This window comes from Oncorhynchus clarkii, unplaced genomic scaffold (assembly GCF_045791955.1).
Source record: "Oncorhynchus clarkii lewisi isolate Uvic-CL-2024 unplaced genomic scaffold, UVic_Ocla_1.0 unplaced_contig_2445_pilon_pilon, whole genome shotgun sequence".
Taxonomy (NCBI): Eukaryota; Metazoa; Chordata; class Actinopteri; order Salmoniformes; family Salmonidae; genus Oncorhynchus; species Oncorhynchus clarkii.
This window is the reverse complement of record NW_027259538.1, coordinates 1-24,900: the sequence shown is the minus strand read 5'-3', so window position 1 is coordinate 24,900 and position 24,900 is coordinate 1. Positions and strand designations below refer to the sequence as shown.

Genomic DNA, 24,900 nt, shown 5'->3' with positions numbered 1-24,900 from the left:
CCCGAGTCTGTAGCAGACGGAACTAGCCAGCCAGCTAGCTAGCCTTTTTTTATTTTACATTTTAGCAAACAGAGTAATTTGCACGAATATTATTTATCTAGTCATTTCTGATTTTCTTGTCAAAATGTAAGTTTATCAAGTGATCGGGTCAAGACTAGTAATGGGATGATGGATATGGAATTTAGTTGGCTTGCTAGCTAGCTTCGTTAGCATTTGTGTGTGTTTGTTAACGCTAACTCAGCTAGCTGGATAGACGAATTTCTTCGTGATTAATTTTTGGATTTAACTTGCTTGGATGTCATGGCTTCAACGAAGTGACAGGAATTATCTTCAAGTCACCAATACGGATGAAATAAACGGTTTGATCGGTTGGGTGGTGGAGAGAGGAGACATGGTATTGTAGTTGTGCCTTGTAACGTTGCTCAACGTGACAGTGTTTTTTTTAATTGTCATACTGATTGGCTAAGTAAACATTAGCATATAGCTAGCAGGAAAGCTCCACAATGCATGACGCTTACGAACCGGTACCTATCCTGGAGAAACTGCCTCTCCAGATTGACTGTCTTGCGGCCTGGGGTAAGTTGATATTGTCATCTCTCTCTCTATCTCTATCTCTATATCTATCTATCATCTTAACTAACTAACAACACAAGACCACTCTAGCTGGCTGGTTTGTTTACCATTTTAACGTTAGCCAGCTGATATCTTTACCAGTTTATAGCTTGATGAGTTTTGAGGTGACAGATCATTGTAAACAAAGTCACCCTGTCTTGGGCCACCCTGTCGATGACAGAGAGATTTATTAGAGACCAAGTCATATTTAGTGAATAGCATTGTATTTTAATGGCTCCCAGGTGATGTCCTCATAGGCTGTGTTCCAAATGGCACCCTAATTCCTAATGGTTCTTATCAAGAGTAGTGCACTACATAAGGAAACGGGTGCCGTTTGAGACGTGACCGTGCTGAGGTCCTTCTATTTCCTATTTCCTATCACGTCACAGAGGACTGGCTTCTAGTTGGGACCAAACCAGGCCATCTGCTGCTCTACAGAATCAAAAAGGATGCAGGTGAATGAGAGAGAGACCTCTGCTTTCAGCCTGTTTTTGTGTGTGTATTGTTGGCTTCGGTGTGCAATAGTTTCCAGTGTTATTACCTCCATCTTGTAGCAGATGTCTCAAACAAGGAAACATATCCGCTCTCTCTTTCTTCCTCGTAGGTACCAACAGGTTTGAGGTGACTCTGGAGAAATCCAACAAGAACTTCTCCAAGAAGATCCAGCAGGTAGGCAGATGAAGTGAGGACGGAGGGGGCTGGGAGGTCTCTCTCTCTCTCTCTCTCTGTCCCCCCCCTCCAGTCTTTTAAGGCACTGTCCCAAGAGGACCCCTTTCAGTGACTTGTCTCTGGTAATGTAGGCACACTTCACATTCTGTTGATGTGACAGGAATTACAAATAACAAAAAGTAGCGTAGATTGAGACAAATCTAGGTGACACTGTTGTCCCAGCCTTGTTCCAGATCTGTGATGTGCTATGGCCAACTCCGTTTCTGCCCTTGACTGACAAGGAGTTGGTGACTTCACAGACTGACACTCACTCAGGTTACCATTGTCACCATCTCAGTTTCACCACCTCTGGTCTCTTTCTTCTGTTCCTCGCAGCTCTTCATTGTCTCACAGTACAAGATCCTCATCAGTCTACTAGGTAAAACATTTTCCTCAGCAAACAAACGGCCATATTGTTCACATGAACAATGAGGTTTGGTTATCTCAGTAATCCATAGGTCAAAGGTTGTTTTAAATATTGTTTGTTTGTGTGTGTCTGTGTGCATGCGTACGTGTGTGTCTGCATGTGTGTTCCTCTCTCTACAGAGAACAACATCCATGTCCACGACCTATTGACCTTTCAGCAGATTACTGTGGTCTCCAAGGCCAAAGGGGCAACGCTCTTCGCCTGTGACCTGCAGGTAAAATATACCTCTGGTAACGGAGACATAGTTTGTAAATGTCTTGATGCGAACCAGTTCATTGTATTTATCTGTAGCTCCTGTAAAGATATTCCCTGTCAAATCTGTGAAATTGTATCACAAATTTCTGTTTCGTCTTCTTCTTCTACTTCTTCCTGCAGCTGTCCCCTTCAGGAGAGGCCCAGCTGAGGATGTGTGTTGCAGTGAAGAAGAAGCTTCAGTTGTACTACTGGAAGGACAGGGAGTTCTACGAGCTACAGGTGAGACAGGGAGTTCTACGAGCTACAGGTGAGACAGGGAGTTCTACGAGCTACAGGTGAGACAGGGAGTTCTACGAGCTACAGGTGAGACAGGGAGTTCTATGAGCTACAGGTAAGACAGGGAGTTCTATGAGCTACAGGTAAGACAGGGAGTTCTATGAGCTACAGGTAAGACAGGGAGTTCTACGAGCTACAGGTGAGACAGGGAGTTCTACGAGCTACAGGTGAGACAGGGAGTTCTATGAGCTACAGGTAAGACAGGGAGTTCTATGAGCTACAGGTAAGACAGGGAGTTCTATGAGCTACAGGTAAGACAGGGAGTTCTACGAGCTACAGGTGAGACAGGGAGTTCTATGAGCTACAGGTGAGACAGGGAGTTCTATGAGCTACAGGTGAGACAGGGAGTTCTATGAGCTACAGGTGAGACAGGGAGTTCTACGAGCTACAGGTGAGACAGGAAGTTTTATGAGCTACAGGTGAGACAGGGAGTCCCCGTCCAACCTTGCAGCGATGCTCCCTGTCCAACCTTGCAGCGACGCTCCCTGTCCAACCTTGCAGCGATGCTCCCTGTCCAACCTTGCAGCGATGCTCCCTGTCCAACCTTGCAGCGATGCTCCCCGTCCAACCTGACAGAGCTTGACAGGATCTTTATTTATGGGCATTTACATACACTTAAGTTTTTCTTAACAGAATAGCTAGTGTTTTTCAAATCAATTTAAGTTGGCTATTTTGGTTAATGGCCTCGGTGGCCTGGCAGGTGGCCTCGGTGGCCTGGCAGGTGGCCTCGGTGGCCTGGCAGGTGGCCTGGCAGATTGGGCTCCTCTTGAAGGCCAAATGACCTTACCCATAAAATCACGAAATTCCAGGCCTTCAAGATGGGCGTGTGAGTGGACAGACTCTTACCAGAGAACATGGGAACGATTGAGGAAAATGCAGACTTCACATTTAGAAGGATTTTGTTAACCAATAAGTATTAACCAATAAGTGTTGTTTGTTTGTCTTTCAGGGGGACTTTTCTGCTCCAGACATCCCAAAGTCCATGGCCTGGTGTGAGAACTCCATCTGTGTAGGCTTCAAGAGAGACTACTACCTCATCCGGGTCAGTGGGGCACAAAACAGGAAACACTGTGTGTGGATTTCATGTGAACCTGTGGGAGACATCTTCTAATATGATATATTATGAATACGAGCTATTATTATGAAGAGGGGCTTTGACCTCTTTCTCAAATACCCTCTTCGTCTGCACTGATCGGAGAATACTTGACAAGTTAACAATGGTATGGTAGAAGCTTATAATTAGCTTTCACCTGGTCAGTGGTTTCAGCTCCGAATCAGGACAGGAGTGGATAGAAGGAGGTTGTGTGTTTTACCCCTCTGTATCCTCAGACCTCTCCTCTGTTATCCTCCAGATGGATGGCCGTGGCTCCATCAAGGAGCTCTTCCCCACGGGGAAGCAGCTGGAGCCCCTGGTGGTTCCCCTGGCTGATGGGAAGGTGGCGGTGGGCCAGGATGACCTCACGGTGGTGCTCAACGAGGAGGGGGTCTGCACTCAGAAGTGTGCCCTCAACTGGACTGACATCCCCATTGATATGGGTACTTATGTTCCCTTGTTATAGTTTCTTTCCCCTGGCTCAGCAGTATGTAGATTCATATCCTGCCTTTCTGGTATTAGATAATGGATATGCTTAAATTACTTTACGCCATATTGTTTGTCTCCAGACTTGCTACTTCTTTTTTGTTTCAAGTTTTTGTGTAGTCTACTTCACACTTACGATGCAATATTAACCAATGACTTACTGTTGGCTATGTTTTGTCGTCTACAGACTGAATGTCACTTCGTTTTCTATTTGGCCTACTCGGTGTGTTATGGTTGGAACGTGAAAATGATGGGGCCGTACTTGCGAACATAAGCAGCCATTTTAAATGTAAACAAATTTTTCTAATTTAAAAAAAATTGTCGCTCAACTTGCACGGGAGAGAATGCTAAATTATAGCTGGTCCCATAAGATAACATAGCTAACATTAGCCCTGTGCTAACCTCGCCAGGTGACAGTGATTTATATTCTGAAACAATTTTTTTTTTTTTACAATTTTAATCAGCCTATCAAAGAGTTTAGACTTTATATCCACCAACCAATGGTATTTCTTAAAATAGGTCAAACCCCCAACCACTACAGGGATATTTTAAACCTAGAAATTCAAGGTTTGCGTTTGTTCCTTTTGGTCTGTAACAGAATGTTGTGTGCCAACATTGATCCTTGGCAAGACTACTACTAATGTTAGACATTTTCACATGTATGAAACAACTGCCACATTATCTGTTTATCACGTTTATTGGTCACGTGCAGATGTTACTGCGGGTTTAACGAAAACCATGTGGTTTTACGGATGAAATATGGACATTTATCATGCATCGTGAAAAGAAAAGCAAAGAGCCTTTGTCAAATATCAGCCATGATCACCATCACTTTTAGGTGGCTGAAGTGGTTGACCAAGTCCATAGTGGCCCACTGCTGAAGTGGTTGACTCCAAGTCCATAGTGGCCCACTGCTGAAGTGGTTGACTCCAAGACCATAGTGGCCCACTGCTGAAGTGGTTGACTCCAAGACCATAGTGGCCCACTGCTGAAGTGGTTGACTCCAATACCATAGTGGCCCACTGCTGAAGTGGTTGACCAAGTCCATAGTGGCCCACTGCTGAAGTGGTTGACTCCAAGACCATAGTGGCCCACTGCTGAAGTGGTTGACCAAGACCATAGTGGCCCACTGCTGAAGTTGTTGACCAAGACCATAGTGGCCCACTGCTGAAGTGGTTGACCAAGACCATAGTGGCCCACTGCTGAAGTGGTTGACCAAGACCATAGTGGCCCACTGCTGAAGTGGTTGACTCCAAGACCATAGTGGCCCACTGCTGAAGTGGTTGACCAAGACCATAGTGGCCCACTGCTGAAGTGGTTGACTCCAAGACCATAGTGGCCCACTGCTGAAGTGGTTGACCAAGACCATAGTGGCCCACTGCTGAAGTGGTTGACTCCAAGACCATAGTGGCCCACTGCTGAAGTGGTTGACTCCAAGTCCATAGTGGCCCACTGCTGAAGTGGTTGACTCCAAGACCATAGTGGCCCACTACTGAAGTGGTTGACTCCAAGACCATAGTGGCCCACTGCTGAAGTGGTTGACTCCAAGTCCATAGTGGCCCACTGCTGAAGTGGTTGACTCCAAGACCATAGTGGCCCACTACTGAAGTGGTTGACTCCAAGACCATAGTGGCCCACTGCTGAAGTGGTTGACCAAGTCCATAGTGGCCCACTACTGAAGTGGTTGACTCCAAGACCATAGTGGCCCACTGCTGAAGTGGTTGACCAAGACCATAGTGGCCCACTGCTGAAGTGGTTGACTCCAAGACCATAGTGGCCCACTGCTGAAGTGGTTGACCAAGACCATAGTGGCCCACTGCTGAAGTGGTTGACCAAGACCATAGTGGCCCACTGCTGAAGTGGTTGACTCCAAGACCATAGTGGCCCACTGCTGAAGTGGTTGACCAAGACCATAGTGGCCCACTGCTCAAGTGGTTGACTCCAAGACCCTAGTGGCCCACTGCTGAAGTGGTTGACCAAGACCATAGTGTACTTTAACCATGGGTTCGAACCCACTTCGTGTCAAGACTTTTTTTGTTGAGAAAAAACTGTTGCTTTCCTTGTTGCACGATTCAAAACTCATGTGATGAAGTGGATGATTATTATAAGGCATTGCCTTTAGAACGCTGTAGGCATAAGAATACAGCCAACTAGTGATAGTGTAGGCTAACATCTCCCCACCAGGAGGGGGCGTAGTCGCTTCATGGGTAGGCACCACCAGGCTTTCACCTCAGTGGCCTGCAAGCCATGGCGACATATGGAATAGGACCAAGGTGGTTAATGGGGTTGATCGTGAATTGAGGGTGTACCATACAAAGTGCCATATGCATTAGTAGGTTAGGACATTAGGACACTGTCTGATGTGAATGGATGTAGGCTATAGCTATGTTAGACTTCCTATAGAAGTCTACAGAAAATGATCATTTGTATTTATTAGGGATCCACATTAGTTCCTGCCAAGGCAGCAGCTACTCTTCCTGGGGTTTATTATGGATCCCTATTAGTTCCTGCCAAGGCAGCAGCTACTCTTCCTGGGGTTTATTATTGATCCCCATTAGTTCCTGTCAAGGCAGCAGCTACTCTTCCTGGGGTTTATTATGGATCCCCATAAGTTCCTGCCAAGGCAGCAGCTACTCTTCCTGTGGTTTATTATGGATCCTCATTAGTTTCTGCCAAGGTAGCAGCTACTCTTCCTGGGGTTTATTATGGATCCCCATTAGTTCCTGGCAAGGCAGCAGCTACTCTTCCTGGGGTTTATTATGGATCCCCATTAGTTCCTGCCAAGGCAGCAGCTACTCTTCCTGGGGTCCAGCAAAAATGAAGGCAGTTTATACAATTTTAAAAACATTACAATACATTGACTGTGTGTCCTCAGGCCCCTCCCCCACCACTACCACATATATACAGTACTAAATCCATGTGTATGCGTGTGTGTGTAGTGCGTATGTTATCGTGTGTGTGTCTGTGCCAATGTTTGTTGCTTCACAGTCCCCGCTGTCCAATAAGGTGTTTAAAAAAAAAAAAGTTTTTTTAAATCTAATTTTACAGCTGGCATGAGTTCCTTGATGTGGAATAGAGTTCCATGTGGTCTTGGCTCTATGTAGTACTGTGGAATAGAGTTCCATGTGGTCATGGCTCTATGTAGTACTGTGGAATAGAGTTCCATGTGGTCATGTCTCTATGTACTACTGTGGAATAGAGTTCCATTTAGTCATGGCTCTATGTAGTACTGTGGAATAGAGTTCCATGTAGTCATGGCTCTATGTAGTACTGTGGAATAGAGTTCCATGTAGTCATGGCTCTATGTAGTACTGTGGAATAGAGTTCCATGTAGTCATGGCTCTACGTAGTACTGTGTGCCTTCTGTGGTCAGAGAGTTACATGACTTTATCAAATAGAAGTAATTCTCCATCAGATACTGATACAGCCCAGTGGTACTCCCTTAATACTGTTGATATGAGTCCTCTGGACTCGTGATTAAACTACTTTAACAAGAGCTGCAATACTGCCATCTGCAGGACCACTAGATATGACCACCTAAAATCCTACTGTTCACTCTGTAATGCTCATCCTCCAGTCTAAATCACATATGTAACAAATCAGATGGGGAGGGGAACGGACAGACCCGTGTGACATTAGAATCCAATCTGGGGGGCGATTACGTGGACTAGGCACTTCACATCTGTTTTGGGGAGGCAGGTAGCTTAGTGGTTATAGGAGGCAGGTGGCCTGGTGGTTGGAGGAGGCAGGGTAGCCTGGTGGTTGGAGGAGGCAGGGTAGCCTGGTGGTTGGAGGAGGCAGGGTAGCCTGGTGGTTGGAGGAGGCAGGGTAGCCTGGTGGTTGGAGGAGGCAGGGTAGCCTGGTGGTTGGAGGAGGCAGGGTAGCCTGGTGGTTGGAGGAGGCAGGGTAGCCTAGTGGTTGGAGGAGGCAGTTTGGTTGTAATACCCCTGTCGTCCAGGTTGGTTGTTACTGCCCCCTGCTGGACGACAGGGGTATTAGATTCCGGTTTGATGGTCCTATCTGGTAGGTGAGATGAGTTTTGAGGGGATTGTATTTTAGACAGGGACTCCTTGTTAGCTCTCTCATCCACGATCACTCTCTTTTCTATAAACAATGTTTCATTCTTTTTTTCTCTTGTCTTCAGTGTCATTTTATATCTTACAGTTAATATATAATAAATATATCCCATTTTAGCAGATGCTTTTATCCCGACTTAGTTCAACCGTACATACACGTTTTCATATGGGTTGTCCAGGGAATCGAACCCACTGTCCTGCCATTGCAAGCACCATACTCAACCAACTGAGGACAACCCAACCCAGGACATGCTGTGTTGTCAGTTTGAGTACAGGTGACCTGGGGAACATAATGTGGAGCCGTCTATTTTGCCCTGAACGTGTCCGCTTTGCTAAAGGCCTTTTTCAGACAAAAGAAGATGCAAATGAAGTCTTTTTTTGTTTTTAAAGACTCTTTGTCTTCCGTCTGCATCGTTGAAATGCAGAAGTAACAGTCTGAAAGGGGAAATGAAGGCTCCAAGCTACGGAGGTTTCAATTCAAACAGCAATTTCCTCGTTTACATTGAGCCGACCAATCGTGTGGTTTTGGCAGGAGGCTGGACAGGAAGAGAATCGGGCCAAGCGTTATGTCCACACATCTCTATATTCACGGTCATGCTCATCACACACACACACACACACATAGTACATAGTCTGGTAATTTGTCTGATATTTGCTATTAATGCTTACTCTAAGACCTTGGATCTCCCCCTGGGTTCAGCCAGTCCCCCCCCCCCCCGCATCCTTCTCCTCAGTTCAGCCAGTCCCCCCCCCCATCCTTCTCCTCAGTTCAGCCAGTCCCCCCCCCCCCATCCTTCTCCTCAGTTCAGCCAGTCCTCCCCCCATCCTTCTCCTCAGTTCAGCCAGCCCCCCCCCCCATCCTTCTCCTCAGTTCAGCCAGTCCCCCCCCTATCCTTCTCCTCAGTTCAGCCAGTCTCCCCCCATCCTTCTCCTCAGTTCAGCCAGTCCCCCCCCCCATCCTTCTCCTCAGTTCAGCCAGTCCCCCCCCCCATCCTTCTCCTCAGTTCAGCCAGTCCCCCCCCCATCCTTCTCCTCAGTTCAGCCAGTCCCCCCATCCTTCTCCTCAGTTCAGCCAGTCCCCACCACCCCATTCTTCTCCTCAGTTCAGCCAGTCCCCCCCCCATCCTTCTCCTCAGTTCAGCCAGTCCCCACCACGCCATCCTTCTCCTCAGTTCAGCCAGTCCCCACCACCCCATCCGTCTCCTCAGTTCAGCAAGTCCCCCCATCCTTCTCCTCAGTTCAGCCAGTCCCCCCATCCTTCTCCTCAGTTCAGCCAGTCCCCACCCCCCCATCCTTCTTCTCAGTTCAGCCAGTCCCCACCCCCCCATCCTTCTCCTCAGTTCAGCCAGTCCCCCCCCCCCCCATCCTTCTCCTCAGTTCAGCCAGTCCCCCCCCCCATCCTTCTCCTCAGTTCAGCCAGTCCCCCCCCCCATCCTTCTCCTCAGTTCAGCCAGTCCCCCCCCCCCCATCCTTCTCCTCAGTTCAGCCAGTCCCCCCCCCCCCCCCATCCTTCTCCTCAGTTCAGCCAGTCCCCCCCCATCCTTCTCCTCAGTTCAGCCAGTCCCCACCCCCCCATCCTTCTCCTCAGTTCAGCCAGTCCCCACCCCCCATCCTTCTCCTCAGTTCAGCCAGTCCCACCCCCCCATCCTTCTCCTCAGTTCAGCCATCCATCGTCCCAGGCCGTTCTAATATGTTATTCTATGGCTGTAGATAGCTGGCGCTACCAAGATTTCCTCCCTGCCCTGCTAGCCTCCAGGGCTCCAGTCTCTACACAGCCAGACACCTCATGTTGGAAGACTTGAGGCAAATTTCTGATCCCAAAGTTGTTTGTGAACACTTTTAGTCGGTCTTATTCCTGTGTAGGTAGTGTCCAAAACACTGAAAAATGTATCTGATGATTCATTTTTAAAAATGTATTTTACCTTTATTTAACTTGTCAAGTCAGTTTAAGAAAAAAAATCTTATTTACAATGACGACCTACCGGGGAACAGCGGGTTAACTGCCTTGTTCAGGGGAACAGTGGGTTAACTGCCTTGCTCAGGGGAACAGTGGGTTAACTGCCTTGTTCAGGGGAACAGTGGGTTAACTGCCTTGTTCAGGGGAACAGTGGGTTAACTGCCTTGCTCAGGGGAACAGCGGGTTAACTGCCTTGTTCAGGGGAACAGTGGGTTAACTGCCTTGCTCAGGGGAACAGTGGGTTAACTGCCTTGTTCAGGGGAACAGTGGGTTAACTGCCTTGTTCAGGGGAACAGTGGGTTAACTGCCTTGCTCAGGGGAACAGTGGGTTAACTGCCTTGTTCAGGGGAACAGTGGGTTAACTGCCTTGCTCAGGGGAACAGCGGGTTAACTGCCTTGTTCAGGGGAACAGTGGGTTAACTGCCTTGTTCAGGGGAACAGTGGGTTAACTGCCTTGTTCAGGGGAACAGCGGGTTAACTGCCTTGTTCAGGGGAACAGCGGGTTAACTGCCTTGTTCAGGGGAACAGTGGGTTAACTGCCTTGTTCAGGGGAACAGTGGGTTAACTGCCTTGTTCAGGGGAACAGTGGGTTAACTTCCTTGTTCAGGGGAACAGTGGGTTAACTGCCTTGTTCAGGGGAACAGTGGGTTAACTGCCTTGTTCAGGGGAACAGTGGGTTAACTGCCTTGTTCAGGGGAACAGTGGGTTAACTGCCTTGTTCAGGGGAACAGCGGGTTAACTGCCTTGTTCAGGGGAACAGTGGGTTAACTGCCTTGTTCAGGGGAACAGCGGGTTAACTGCCTTGTTCAGGGGAACAGTGGGTTAACTGCCTTGCTCAGGGGAACAGTGGGTTAACTGCCTTGCTCAGGGGAACAGTGGGTTAACTGCCTTGCTCAGGGGAACAGTGGGTTAACTGCCTTGCTCAGGGGAACAGTGGGTTAACTGCCTTGCTCAGGGGAACAGTGGGTTAACTGCCTTGTTCAGGGGAACAGCGGGTTAACTGCCTTGTTCAGGGGAACAGTGGGTTTAACTGCCTTGTTCAGGGGAACAGTGGGTTAACTGCCTTGCTCAGGGGAACAGTGGGTTTAACTGCCTTGTTCAGGGGAACAGTGGGTTAACTGCCTTGCTCAGGGGAACAGTGGGTTAACTGCCTTGCTCAGGGGAACAGTGGGTTAACTGCCTTGCTCAGGGGAACAGTGGGTTAACTGCCTTGTTCAGGGGAACAGTGGGTTAACTGCCTTGTTCAGGGGAACAGCGGGTTAACTGCCTTGTTCAGGAGAACAGTGGGTTAACTGCCTTGTTCAGGGGAACAGTGGGTTAACTGCCTTGTTCAGGGGCAGAACGACAGATTTTTACCTTGTCATTTCGGGGATTTGATCTTGCAACCTTTCGGTTACTAGTCCAACGCTCTAACCACTAGGCTACCCTGCCACCCCGAGGAGTTAATGCTTGTGTATTATGGATAGTGCCCACACTGATTGTCGTCACAGTATCTCTGCATTCAAATTGACCTTCGATAAAATGGAATTGTGTTAATTGTCGGTAGTTTATGCCTGCCCATACCATAACCCCACCGCCACTATGGGGCACTCTGTTCACAATTGTGACATCAGGTAAAGAAGCCGGATGTGGAGGTCCTGGGCTAGCGTGGTTACACATGATCTGTGGTTGTGAGGCCGGTTGGACGTACTGCCAAATTCTCTAAAGGCGGCTTAGTTCTCTGGCAACAGCTCTGGTGGGCATTCCTACAGTCAGCATTCCAATTGCACGCTCCCTCAAAACCTGAGACATCTGTGGCATTGTGTTGTGTAACAAAACTGCACTATTTAGTGGCCTTGTATTCAAATCAAATTGTATTGGTCACATACACAGGGTTAGCAGATGTTATTGGTCACATACACATGGTTAGTAGATGTTATTGGTCACATGGTTAAGCAGATGTTATTGGTCACATGGTTAGCAGATGTTATTGGTCACATACGCATGGTTAGCAGATGTTATTGGTCACATGGTTAGCAGATGTTATTGGTCACATGGTTAGCACATGTTATTGGTCACATACACATGGTTAGCAGATGTTATTGGTCACATGCACATGGTTAGTAGATGTTATTGGTCACATACACATGGTTAGTAGATGTTATTGGTCACATGGTTAGTAGATGTTATTGGTCACATGGTTAGCAGATGTTATTGGTCACATACGCATGGTTAGCAGATGTTATTGGTCACATACACATGGTTAGTGTTAGTGTTCAAATACTGGAGAGTTGAGACCAAATCACGGACGCTGGACAGAGTGGATTTCAGTTGTAACAAAAGACAGTTTTAATGAGTCAGAGATATCTTGTCCCGCAGTTTTACGTGCACGGACCTAGTTCACATAACTCGGCAAGGAGCCAGGTGAAAAAGAGGCCTATACAATGGTTACATACATTTTTATACATAGAATAAAGTAGGTGGAGTCTTGTCGTTTCGGTCTTCTTGACTGGTCGGAGGGTTGGAGGCGGGCCTTGCTCTAGCCAGAGCGGGCCCCATTGGTGCACAGCAAAAGTTCTTTGCTCTTGGGACCGGCCAGTTAGAGGGAGATGAGATGTGTGTTTATATAAGGAAGAGGGGGTCAGTCTTATGGCTGGGTGTATGTGTTCTTACGACGGAATGTCTTTGTTTATATGAGCTATGTGTATGAATATTTATATAACATTAGCACATGTTATTGGTCACATACACATGGTTAGTAGATGTTATTGGTCACATACACATGGTTAGCAGATGTTATTGGTCACATGGTTAGCAGATGTTATTGGTCACATACACATGGCTAGCAGATGTTATTGGTCACATACACATGGCTAGCAGATGTTAATGCGAGTGTAGCGAAATGCTTGTGCTTCTAGTTCCCGACAGTGCAGTAATATGTAACAAATGTAGTCTCTCTGATATCCAATAGTTCTGTATGTAATAACATGTAAGGTTTTCTGGGCTAACAATGTAAGAAATAATATATTGAACTAAATACTGCACAGTTTCCGAACGACTAGAATCGAGGCACTTCTCTGTCGGCGCCATTTTTAATCAAGCTGAGAGAACAGTCTATTGTCCCCCAGCACAAGGTGCACCTGTGTAATGATCATACGGTTAAATCAGCATCTTGATATGCCACACCTGTTGTGGATGGATTATCTTGTGCAAAACATTTGACTGAAATACGCTTTTTGTGCAGTGTGGAACATTTCTGGGATCTTTTATTTCAGCTCATGAAACACGGGAACCAACACTTGCCGTGTTTATTTTTGTGTTCAGTGTAAATGCCTGCTGCCACTGTATCGACGCCATGGGACACAGTTTATCATAGCGTACTATGGGACACAGTTTATCATAGCGTACTATGGGACACAGTTTATCATAGCGTACTATGGGACACAGTTTATCATAGCGTACTATGGGACACAGTTTATCCTAGCGTACTATGGGACACAGTTTATCATAGCGTACTATGGGACACAGTTTATCATAGCGTACTATGGGACACAGTTTATCATAGCGTACTATGGGACACAGTTTATCATAGCGTACTATGGGACACAGTTTATCATAGCGTACTATGGGACACAGTTTATCATAGCGTACTATGGGACACAGTTTATCATAGCGTACTATGGGACACAGTTTATCATAGCGTACTATGGGACACAGTTTATCATAGCGTACTATGGGACACAGTTTATCATAGCGTACTATGGGACACAGTTTATCATAGCGTACTATGGGACACAGTTTATCATAGCGTACTATGGGACACAGTTTATCATAGCGTACTATGGGACACAGTTTATCATAGCGTACTATGGGACACAGTTTATCATAGCGTACTACGGGACACAGTTTATCATAGCGTACTACGGGACACAGTTTATCATAGCGTACTATGCTTTGTTATGGCCGATTTAGATTGAGAGCACATCATTGCCCTCGTCGTCCCGATCATCACCGGTTGCATCGCCGCCTGGTATGGCAACTGCTCGGCGTCCGACCGTAAGGCGCTACAGAGGGTAGTGTGTACAGCCCAGTACATCACTGGGGCCAAGCTTCCTGCCATCCAGGACCTATATACCAGGCGGTGTCAGAGGAAGGCCCTAAAAATAGTCAAAGACTCCAGTGACCCCAGTCATAGACTGTTGGCTCTAGTACCACATGGCAAGCGGTACCGGAGCGCCAAGTCTAGGTCCAAAAGGCTCCTTAACAGCTTCTACCCCCCAAGCCAAAAGACTGCTGAACAATTAATCAAATGGCCACCGGTGTTAGGGTTTTCTTGCGGTGAAGGGGGGTCGGACCAAAATGCAGCGTGGTAATTCCGATACATGTTTAATAAAAGATAAACACGAACAATACAAAAACAATAAACGTAACATGAAAACCTAAACAGCCTATTCTGGTGCAAACTAACACAGAGACAGGAACAATCACCCACGAAACACTCAAAGAATATGGTTCCCAATCAGAGACAACGATAAACACCTGCCTCTGATTGAGAACCACTCCAGGCAGCCATAGACTTTTCTAGACAACCCCACTATACCACAATCCCATGACCTACAAAAACCCCAAGACAAAACACACCACATAAATAAACCCATGTCACACCCTGGCCTGACCAAAATAATAAAGAAAACACAAAATACTAAGACCAGGGTGTGACAAGCGGACTATTTACATTGTTTCAGAAAGTAGGCTGGCCCTCTCTTGGAAGTTTTTGGTACAGTGCCTTCAGAAGGTATTCACACCCCTTGACTTTTTACAAATTTAGTTGTTGAAGCCTGAATTTAAAATGGATTAAAATGAGGTCTACACACACACACACAATACCCCATAATGTTAAAGTGGAATTTTGTTAGTAGAAAATGTTCTACATTTATAAATTAAAACATTTTTTGTCAAGAAGGGAACAGCTCTGGGATTTCACCATGAAGCCAATGGTGACTTTAAAACAGTTACAGATTTGAATGGCTGTGATAGGAGATAACTGAGGATGGATCAACAACCACTGTAGTTACTCCACAATACAAACCTAAATGACAGAGTGAAAAGAAGGAACCCTGTACAGAATAATAATATTCCACAACATGCTTCCTGTTTGCAACAAGAGAAAAAAAATGTGGCAAAGCAATTCATTTTTTTGTCCAGCGTACACAGCGTTATGTTTGGAGAAAACACTGAAGCATGCTGGGTTTGTCATGGGCAAAAATAAATAGAGCTAAGCACAGGCTGTAGGAAAACCTGGTTCAGTCTGCTTTCCACCAGACACTGAGAGATGAATTCACCTTTCAACAGGACAATAACCTAAAACACAAGGCCAAATCTACACTGCAGTTGTTTACCAAGAAGACAGGGAATGTTCCAGAGTGGCCCAGTTAACAGTGTTGACTTAAATCGGCTTACATCTATGGCAAGACTTGAAAATGGCTTTCTAGCCATGATCAACCACCGACTTGACAGGACTTTAGAGTATTTTGTGTAGGTCGTTGACAATTTAAAAACCAAAATCTATTTTAATCTCACTTTGTAACACAACAAAATGGAGAACATGTCTCAAGGGTCTGTAGATCATTACACTCTTTTTGTTGTTTATAAAGCCCTCTTGCATAAACTTCAGTCTTAATGAGATACTAGACCTTTTTCTAATAACTCTACAGACCCTTTCCATCTACACTGAGTTGGGTATATCTGCTTTCAGTTGTTCTGGGGGGGCCGTGTTGAATGATCTACGATGCACTTTAAAATGGGAGGAATTGATGCCTTTTAGGGCATTTCAGACAGTTGTTAGAATTACCTTTTTACTGAAGAATGTGTTGTTGTTTTAGATTGTTTTGCTTTTTGTTAATTAATAATAGTAGTTAATAGTAGTTAATAATAGTAGTTAATAATAGTAGTTAATAATAGTAGTTAATAATAGTAGTTAATAATTGTAGGTTTTTTAATAGTAGTTAATAATAGTAGTTAATAATAGTAGTTAATAATAGTAGTTAATAATAGTTAGTTAATAATTGTAGGTTTTTTAATAGTAGTTTAATGTGTTTTAATCAAGGCTGGATTAATGCAAGAGGTCACCGGGGTTGAAAAATGTATACAGTATATACAGGAAGTATTCAGACCCCTTGACTTGTTCCACATTTTGTTACGTTACAGCTTTATTCTAAAATGGATTTAAAAATATTTCTCATCAATCTGCATACAATATCCCCTAATGACAAAGCAAAAACATTTTTCATTTTTTTGGCACAAAAAAATAAATGAAATATCACATTTCCATAAGTATTCAGACCATTTACTCAGTACTTTGTTGAAGCACCTTTTGGAAGCGATTACAGCCTCAGGTCTTCTTGGGTATGACGCTACAAGCTTGGCACACCTGTATTTGGGGAGTTTCTCCCATTCTTCTCTGCAGATCTTCTCAAGCTCTGTCAGGTTGGATGGGGAGCATCGCTGCATAGCTATTTTCAGGTCTCGTCAGAGATGTCCGATCGGGTTCAAGTCTGGGCTCTGGCTGGGTCACTCAAGGACATTCTGAGACTTGTCCCGAAGCCATTCCTGCGTTGTCTTGTCTGTGTGCTTAGGGTCGTTGTCCTGTTGGAAGGTGAACCTTTGCCCCCAGTCTGAGGTCCTGTGCGCTATGGAGCAGGTTTTCATCAAGGATCTCTGTGTACTTTTCTCTGTTCATCTTTCCCTCCATCCTGACTAGTCTCCCAGTCCCTGTCGCTGAAAAACATCCCCACAGCATGATGCTGCCACCACCATGCTTCAGCGTAGGGATGGTGCCAGGTTTCCTGCAGACGTGACGCTTGGCATTCAGGCCAAAGAGTTCAATCTTGGTTTCATCAGAACAGAGAATCTTGTTCTATCAAATCTACATTATTAGTGTGTGTGTGTGTGTGTGTAGCAAAATGTTTTTTTTTCCTTTTCCTCATAACAATACAGACATTTTAAAAGTAAATTCATGGAATTAAGAAATATATATATAAATATTAGGATGAGCAATGTCGGTGTCACGTTGTAAGGAGGAGGCGCAGCGTGATACCCGTACATTCTTCTTTATTAAATGAATGAGACACTGAACAAACTAACAAAATAACAAACTAACAAAATAACAAACTAACAAACTAACAAAACGAACGTGAAGCTGCGCCTCCTCCTTACAACGTGAAGCTATACAAAACGAGTGCTGACAGGCAACTAAACACAGAACAACAACCCACAAAACCAAAAGGGGTAAATGGCAACCTAAATAGGATCCCCAATCAGAGATAAACAGCTGCCTCTGATTGGGAACCAATTCAGGCCACCATAGACTTACAAATACCTAGAACTACCAACACCCCTAGACATACGAAACCCCCTAGACAATACAAAAACGAACATACCTACCCTCGTCACCACTTGCCCTAAACAAAATAATAACGAAAACAGAGATATCTAAGGTCAGAGCGTGACAGTCGGAGTGGCATTGACTAAAATACTGCTTTACACTGTATGTGAACATTATTACATTGACCAGTGATTCTATGTATATAGTAGTTTGCCCCCAGTGATGCGTTCTGCAGACCTCACCGCCCTCTGCAGAGCCCTGCGTTTGCGGGCGGTGCAGTTGCCGTACCAGGCGGTGATACAGCCAGGCGGGATGCTCTCAATGGTGCATCTGAAAGTTTGAGTGTCTTAGGGGCCGAGACTCATTTCTTCAGCTTCCTGAGGTTGAAGAGGCGCCGTTGAGCTTTCTTTACCTCACTGTCTGTGTGGGTGGACCATTTCAGATCGTAAGACATTTAAGGTCATATGGTCATTTGGTAAAAAAGCCAATTTGACATTTGCTCAGTACATTGTTTTCAGGTGGGAAATGTCTGCTGTTAATGATAATGCAGAGGATTTTCCCAAGGTTTCTGTTGACTCATATCCCACGGTAGTTATTAGGGTCAAATTTGTCTCCGCTTTTGTGGATTGGGGGTAATCAGTCCTTGGTTCCAAATATTGGGGAAGATGCCAGAGCTGAGGATGATGTTAAAGAGTTTAAGTATAGCCAAATGGAATTTGTAGCCAATTGGAATGTGTGGTCTGTATATTTTATAATTTCATTGAGGATATCTTCAACACCACGGGAATTTTTAGGTTTAAGGGTTGTGTATTTTGTCCTGTAGTTCGTTCAATGTAATTGGAAAATCCAATGGGTTCTGGTAGTCTTTTTATAGCTGATTCTAAGATTTGTAATTGATCCTGTATATGTTTTTGCTCTGTTCTTTTTGTTATTGAGACAATACGCTTGGAGAAGTGGTTTACCCATACATCTCTGTTTTGGATAGATGACTCTTCGTGGTGTTGTTTATTTAGTACGTTCCAATATCCCCAGAAGTAGTTCGATTGTATGGATTCTTCAATTAGATTCTTCTGTCTCTCTGTCTAAGAAAAACACCAGCCCCCCTACGTCATAGCTTTTCTCTCTCTCTCTCTGGTTTTGGGCCAGGCCAGCGTGTGTTTTTAATCAGTCTGCCACAAGCTGTTGTAGTGATGTAATGCTGCTGAGGTTTCTGTGTGTTTCTCTCTCTCTCTCAGAACATCAGCCCCCCTACATCATAGCTGTCCTGCCTCGCTATGTGGAGATCAGGACCTTTGAACCCAGACTGCTGGTCCAGAGTGTGGAGCTACAGAGACCACGATTCATCACCTCAGCTGGGTGAGAGGATATGTATTGTCCAGATATGTACCTTTTGTTTTCTGAAGGAGGGAATCCAACCAACCGTACTGGAAACCAGATCAGATGTTACGCAGATCAGATGTTACGCAGATCAGATGTCACGCAGATCAGATGTCACCCAGATCCGATGTCACCCAGATCCGATGTCACCCAGATCAGATGTTAACCAGATCAGATGTTAACCAGATCAGATGTCACGCAGATCAGATGTCACGCAGATCAGATGTCACGCAGATCAGATGTTACGCAGATCAGATGTCACGCAGATCAGATGTCACGCAGATCAGATGTTACGCAGATCAGATGTTGCGCAGATCAGATGTTGCGCAGATCAGATGCCACGCAGATCAGATGCCACGCAGATCAGATGCCACGCAGATCAGATGCCACGCAGATCAGATGCCACGCAGATCAGATGCCACGCAGATCAGATGCCACGCAGATCAGATGCCACGCAGATCAGATGCCACGCAGATCAGATGCCACGCAGATCAGATGCCACGCAGATCAGATGCCACGCAGATCAGATGCCACGCAGATCAGATGTCACGCAGATGAGATGTCACGCAGATGAGATGTCACGCAGATGAGATGTTACGCAGATCAGATGTTACGCAGATCAGATGTCACGCAGATCAGATGTCACGCAGATGAGATGTCACGCAGATGAGATGTCACGCAGATCAGATGTTACGCAGATGAGATGTCACGCAGATGAGATGTCACGCAGATGAGATGTCACGCAGATGAGATGTCACGCAGATGAGATGTCACGCAGATCCGATGTCACGCAGATCCGATGTTACGCAGATCCGATGTCACGCAGATCAGATGCCGTTATTTTATAGCTTTGCTGGATCACCTATCCCATGTTTTTGATGTAGAACGTTTTTGTCAACCATCACACACTCGTAATAAAAACAATCTCTCCCTTCTCTTGTTGTTCCCTCCTCCTCTCTGTCTGTCCCAGGCCTAATATAGTGTACGTTGCCAGCAACCATTTTGTCTGGCGCCTGGTACCTGTGTCCATCGCCAGTCAGATCAGACAGTTACTACAGGACAAGCAGTTTGAACTGGCCCTGCAGCTGGCGGTGAGTAATTACGCTATCACTACTATTACTACTACTACTACTACAAATACTACTACTACTACCATTACTACTACTACAAATACTACTACTACTACAAATACTACTACTACTACCATTACTACTACTACAAATACTACTACAAATATTACTACTACTACCATTACTACTACTACAAATACTACTACTACCAATACTACCACTACTACTACTACCACTACTACTACCAGTACTGCTACTACTAATACTACTACCACTACTACTACTGTTAGAGTTGCGTAAATTTGAATCTGGTATCAGGATAAATATAACAATGAGTCACCGATTTTATACTATGTATTTTTTTTTAGCTAAGTAATAAATGGCAAATGCAACTTTCGTATATACGGGCTCACTGTAAACAGTGTTCTTAGATAGACAGTTCCAACCCGTCTGTTGGCCTATCACAGTAGAGACTGGGCGTGGTTTAAACTTGCTCAGCCTATCGCAGGTGCTCAGGCGGGTCCCCGCCTCTTGGCGCTTCTTCGAGTCCTCCCTCCGTCGATGTATAGATCCTTACTGTTCTGGTATCGCAGCCTAGTTAGAACATTTGCTCAGTTCCTGCTATTGTGGTGTTCAGTATTTTTCCATCTCAGTTAAACCTCGTGATGACCACCCCTCCCTATACCTAAATGACCACAACTTTGTAAGATACAGCAAGTCACACCATGTGCTCAATATTGTTACATCCAAACACAAGGACAAAGCATCTGCTGGGCTGTTATCTACAGTTTTGCAACATGCAGGTCACACCATGTTACTCAGTTCTTGTCACACACACACAAACAGGCAAGTAGATGTAGCAAGCAGTTGTTTAATCTCACGATGATGCTCAAGTGCACAAATGCAGATACTTCACACAGCCAACATCAGATAATATTTAATCATATATATGGTAATGGCTATAATGTAAAACACAGAATCCCACACTACTGCTACTACCTCTACTTCTGCTACTACTATTACTACTACCACTACTACTACTACTACTACTACTACTACTATTACTACTACCAGTACTATTACTACTACTACTATTACTACCACTACTAATACCACCACTACTACTAATACTACTATTACTAATGCCGCCACTACTACTACTAATACTACTACGATTACTACCACTACTACTAATACCAATACCACTACTACTAATACTACCACTACTACTACTACTACGATCACTACTAATAATAATAATACCACTACTACTACTACTATCACTAATACTACTACTATTCATATCATATTACTACTATCACTAATACTACTAATACTAGTACTACTACTACTATTACTACTATCACTACTACTACTATTACTACTATCACTACTACTACTATCACTAATACTGCTAATACTAGTACTACTGTTCATATTACTACTATCACTAATACTACTAATACTAGTCCTACTATCGCTAATACTAATACTACTATTACTACTACTATTACTACCACTACTACTACTAATACTACTATCACTACTACTAATAATAATACTACTACCACTAGTACTACTACTGCTACTACCACTACTACTGCTACTACTACTACCAGTACTGCTACTACTACTACTACTACTACTACTACCAGTACTACTACTACTATTACTACCACTACTAATACCACCACTACCACGACTACTAATACTACTACTACTGCTAATACTACTATTACTACCACTATTTCTACTACTAATACTACTATTACCATTACTAACACCACCACTACTACTACTACTACCACTACTACTATTACTACTACTATTCCTACTACCACTACCAGTACTACTGCTACTACCAGTACTACTACCACTATTACCACCACTACTAATACTAATACTACTATTACTGCCACTACTACTACTTCTACCACTATTAGTACTACTATTAATACTACTACTACTACTACTACTACTACGATTACTACTACTACTACTACTATTCCTACTACCACTACCAGTACTACTGCTACTACCAGTACTACTACCACTATTACCACCACTACTAATACTACTATTACTGCCACTACTACTACTTCTACCACTATTAGTACTACTATTTATACTACTATTAATACTGCCACTACTATTACTACTACTACTACTACTACTACGATTACTGCTACTACTACCAGTACTAATACTACTATTACTACCACTACCACTAATACTACTAACACTACTATTACTGCCACTACTACTGCTACCACTATTAGTACTACTAATACTACTATTAATACTGCTGTGAGTACTACTACTACTACCAGTACTACTGCTACTACTATTACTACTACTACTACCAGTACTACTACTATTACTACTGCCAGTACTAATACTACTATTACTACCACTTCTAATACCACCACCACTAATACAACTAATACTACTATTACTGCCACTACTATTACTACCACTATTAGTACTCAAGTGCACACATGCAGATACTTCACACAGCCAACATCAGATAATATTTAATCATATATATATATATATATATACATGGTAATGGCTATAATTTAAAACACAGAATCCCACACTACTGCTACTACCTCTACTTCTGCTACTACTATTACTACTACCACTACTACTACTACTACTATTACTATTACTACTACCACTACAACTACTACTACTACCAGTACTACTACTACTACTACTACTACTACTACTACCAGTACTACTGCTACTACCAGTACTATTACTACCACTACTAATACCACCACCACCACTAATACTACTAATACTACTATTACTGCCACTACTACCACTATTAGTACTCAAGTGAACAAATGCAGATACCTCACACAGCCAACATCAGATAATATTTAATCATATATATATATATATACATGGTAATGGCTATAATTTAAAACACAGAATCCCACACTACTGCTACTACCTCTACTTCTGCTACTACTATCACTACTACTACTACTACTACTACTACTACTACTACTACTACTACTACTACTACTACTATTACTACTACCAGTACTAATACTACTACTACTACTATTACTATTATACCACTATTACCACTACTACTACTATTACTATTACCTCTACTACAACTATTACTACTACCACTACTACTACTACTACCACTACTACTACTACTACTACTACTACTACTACTACTATTATACCACTATTACTACTACTACTACTACTACTACTACTACTACTACCAGTACTACTGCTACTACCAGTACTAATACTACTATTACTACTACTACTACTATTACTACTACTACTACCAGTACTAATACTAATATTACTACCACTACTAATACCACCACTACCACTAATACTACTATTACTGCCACTACTACTACTACCGCTATTAGTACTATTAATACTACTGCTACTACTACTACTACTATTACTACCACTAATACCACTACTACTAATACTACCACTACTACTAATACTACTATTACTACCACTACTACTAATACTACCACTACTACTAATACTACTATTACTACCACTACTACTAATACTAATACTACTACTACTACTAATAATAATACTACTGCTACTAATACTACTATTACTGCCACTACTACTACTACCACTGTCTGTACTATTAATACTACTGCTACTACTACTACTACTACTATTACTACTACTAATGCCACTACTACTAATACTACCACTACTACTAATACTACTATTACTACCACTACTACTAATACTACCACTACTACTAATACTACTATTACTACCACTACTACTAATACTAATACTACTACTACTACCACTAATACTACTACTACTAATAATACTACTACTACTACTACTACTAATACCGCCACTACCACTGACATACAAATCATTAAAATCCAGGCAGAAAATATTTACACAAGAAGCAATCTAATATCACACGGTCAAACTCTCAGTCGTTTAGTAAGTTCACCATACCACCACTACCACCATTACCACATGGATTCACACACTGCGTTTTAAAATCCGGACCACTCCTTTAAGGGGGGGGGATCCGGACCACTCCTTCAGGGGGAACAGAGATAATATATAGGTCAGAGGGTTAGCAGTGGGACAGAGATATGATACTGACCTGTCATGGTGTGACTCACTACATCCCTATATGCCTCTCTCTCCATCCCTCTCTCCTCTCCTCCCTCCCCATGACCTCTTTCCCCGCCTCCATCCCTCTTATTCTTCACCCCTCCTCCATCCCTCTCTCCTCTCCTCCCTCCCCATTACCTCTTTCCCCTCCTCCATCCCTCTTATTCTTCACCCCTCCTCCATCCCTCTCTCCTCCCTCCCCATTACCTCTTTCCCCTCCTCCATCCTCATTACCTCTTTCCCCTCCTCCATCCCTCTCTCCCCCAGAATATGAAGGATGATGTGGAAGGAGATAAGAGACAGCAGATTCACCACATCCAGAATCTCTATGCCTTCAATTTGTTCTGTCAGAAGAGGTTCGATGACTCCATGCAGGTGTTCGCTAAGCTCGGCACAGGTGAGCTTCTGGCTGTCCGTTAACTACCTGTCCGTTAACTACCTGAACGGGTCTGTCCGTTAACTACCTGAACGGGTCTGTCCGTTAACTACCTGAACGGGTCTGTCCGTTAACTACCTGAACGGGTCTGTCCGTTAACTACCTGAACGGGTCTGTCCGTTAACTACCTGAACGGGTCTGTCCGTTAACTACCTGATCGGGTCTGTCCGTTAACTACCTGAACGGGTCTGTCCGTTAACTACCTGAACGGGTCTGTCCGTTAACTACCTGAACGGGTCTGTCCGTTAACTACCTGAACGGGTCTGTCCGTTAACTACCTGAACGGGTCTGTCCGTTAACTACCTGAACGGGTCTGTCCGTTAACTACCTGAACGGGTCTGTCCGTTAACTACCTGAACGGGTCTGTCCGTTAACTACCTGAACGGGTCTGTCCGTTAACTACCTGAACGGGTCTGTCCGTTAACTACCTGATCGGGTCTGTCCGTTAACTACCTGAACGGGTCTGTCCGTTAACTACCTGAACGGGTCTGTCCGTTAACTACCTAACGGGTCTGTCCGTTAACTACCTAACGGGTCTGTCCGTTAACTACCTGAACGGGTCTGTCCGTTTGACACCTGACGGGTCTGTCCGTTAACTGACCTGAACGGGTC

General features: G+C 44.3%; 1 protein-coding gene across 1 annotated transcript; it reads left to right on the top strand.

Moving 5' to 3' along the window:
• LOC139400292 (vam6/Vps39-like protein) lies at positions 1 to 24,249 on the top strand (the record flags this gene model as incomplete). Its single annotated transcript, XM_071145259.1, is given in 11 exon segments — positions 1 to 576; positions 1,002 to 1,067; positions 1,217 to 1,281; positions 1,657 to 1,699; positions 1,867 to 1,961; positions 2,123 to 2,221; positions 3,228 to 3,320; positions 3,631 to 3,814; positions 18,489 to 18,609; positions 19,601 to 19,721; positions 24,120 to 24,249. Coding segments are annotated over 11 exon segments (1,090 nt in total), but the record flags the coding sequence as incomplete, so codon positions are not given.
• Positions 24,250 to 24,900: the final 651 nt, after the last annotated feature.